The 2,307-nt window shown below is 63.5% G+C and overlaps 1 protein-coding gene across 1 annotated transcript in view; it reads left to right on the plus strand.

The window, feature by feature from the left end:
- Positions 1 to 2,307, plus strand: part of SLC45A4 (solute carrier family 45 member 4) — a 21,123-nt gene that overhangs the window by 13,354 nt on the left and 5,462 nt on the right. The window contains 1 exon segment of the mRNA XM_015561421.1: positions 2,116 to 2,304. Coding sequence (XP_015416907.1) covers positions 2,116 to 2,304 — 189 coding nt within the window.

Below are 2,307 nucleotides of genomic sequence, written 5' to 3' on the forward strand. Positions count from 1 at the left end.
CTTCGCGCCAGCCAGACCCGGTGCGTCCCTTGCTCGGTTGGTGGGGGGCGGGAGTGGGGGACGGGAGCAGGCCAGTGAGCGGCAGCCGGGCCGTCGCACAGTGGACACGGAGGACAGCGGGCGGCAGTTTGCATCTGAAATGTGGTCAGGCTCAGCTGCTCCTGGAGGCAGAGCCCTGAGCCCGTAGGCACCTTCAGGAGCTCGGGCCGGTGCTCCTGCCACCAGGCCCCCGCTGCAGCCGGTGGAAGGCAGGCCCAAGGAGAGGAGGCCGGCAGGGCCGCGGGTGCCCCACGCGCACACGTTGTCTGCGAGGAGCCGTCTGTCGCTAGGCTGGTCAGCGTTTATTAGTCAAGTCGAGACATTTAAAAATCCCAACAAAAGTGAGAGTGCCCCGGCCGGTGTAGCTCGGGGTTGAGCGTCGACCTAGGAACCAGGAGGTCACGGCTCGATTCCCAGTCATGGCACAGGCCTCTGTTCGGGCTTGACCCCCAGTGGGGGGTGTGCAGGAGGCAGCTTGCTCTCTTTCTCATCATGGATGTGTCTCTCCCTCTCTCTGAAATCAATAACGATATATGTTTAAAAAGTGCCCCGTTCTTCAGGAAGTTTGCGCGGTTATTTGTGAGAAACGTGGTGCTGGACAGCGTGTCTTGTGGGACGTGGGCAGTGTCAGCGTGGCCACAGTGGCCGCTGTCCCCACGGCCTGACCGGTGGTGAGAGGCAAGGATCCAGGGCCTGGGACCAGGGCTTGTCAGCGGGACACTCTGCGAGCTCGGTGCCTTCGGCCGAGGGCCTGGCCCTGGGACTCCCTGCAGGTCTGCGCGGTGTCGGGACCGGAAGCGCCTTGATCCTGGGCGGAGTGAGCGCACGGGTGCTTTCGTCCACTCGGTGATTTCGAAAGGCGCCTCCGGTCCTGAGAGCTAAGTCCTCCGCCCAGCAGGCCCGTCGTGGCGGTGCCCTGGGCCGTGGGGAGCGTCAGCCCAGTGCCTCCCGCCAAAGCGCCCGCTGCTCTGTGTCACCTTCCCTTCGACGAGCACCGTGCGGGAGGCGCAGGATCCGCATCTGGCTGGGTTGTCCCCACCACCCCGACCCGGGTGAAGAACGGGACCTTGAGCCCGAGCCCCAGCGGATGCCGTCCTGTGCCCAATGGGCGGGAGGCTCCGCCGTGCTGTTGGGTGACGCTGTGGCTTGTTCATCCCCGCAGCTGTGGTACTCGTCTGCGGATGAAGACACGGCGCCCGTTTCCCGTCCCCTGTGGGCACTGGGTTTGGGTGGACGGACGCCAGCGTGGGGGTCAGTGTGCATAGACCTTGGCGTTGGGCAGCCCTGGGCTTAAGCCCTAGGGCTCTCGGTTTCTCACTCTGACCCAGGGCAGAGTGCCTAACCTCTCTGAGCTTCAGCTTCCCCACCTGTAAAATGGGCACAAATCACCCCGCCCCACAGGTAGGACCTTCTGTCCTGACAAACCTCTCACCGTCTGGGGTGCACATATGTGACCACGTGTGCGCCCAGCAGCACCCTGTCCCCAGGCTTCCTGAGCAGGGACCGCAGACTGATTGGGCTGACGAGCCTGCAAGTGTCTGTGTGCACGTGTGTGTGCGCCCACATGTGTGTGCCCACATGTGTGATGGTTGAGAGTGTGTTTGCATGCCTATGCATGTGACAGCCACCCGTCTCTGTGTGTGTGCGCCTTCCCATGTGATGGTGCATGTCTGTGTATTCCTGTGCGTGATGGCACGTGTAATGTGTGGGCATGCCTGCACCTGTGACAGCCCATGCATGTGTGATGTGTGTGCGTACCCGCATGTGTGGTGGCATGTGCGTGTGACAGCGGTGTCTGCATGTGCGTGCCCGTGTGTGTGACGGCACATGTCTGTGTGCGTGCCCGTGTGTGTGACGGCACATGTCTGTGTGCGTGCCCGTGTGTGTGACGGCACATGTCTGTGTGCGTGCCCGTGTGTGTGACGGCACATGTCTGTGCGTGCCCGTGTGTGTGACGGCACATGTCTGTGTGCGTGCCCGTGTGTGTGACGGCACATGTCTGTGTGCGTGCCCGTGTGTGTGACGGCACGTGTCTGTGCGTGTGCTTGCCTGCCCGTGACGGCGGTGTCTTTGCAGGCCTCCCGGAGCAGTACTACAGCCTCACCTGGTTCCTGAGCCCCATCCTCGGCCTCATCTTCACGCCCCTCATCGGCTCCGCGAGTGACCGGTGCACCCTGAGCTGGGGCCGGCGGCGGCCGTTCATCCTCGCCCTGTGTGTGGGTGTGCTTTTCGGGGTGGCCCTCTTCCTCAACGGCTCTGCCATCGGTG

Source organism: Myotis davidii, unplaced genomic scaffold (assembly GCF_000327345.1).
Source record: "Myotis davidii unplaced genomic scaffold, ASM32734v1 scaffold1717, whole genome shotgun sequence".
In the NCBI taxonomy this organism is placed as follows: Eukaryota; Metazoa; Chordata; class Mammalia; order Chiroptera; family Vespertilionidae; genus Myotis; species Myotis davidii.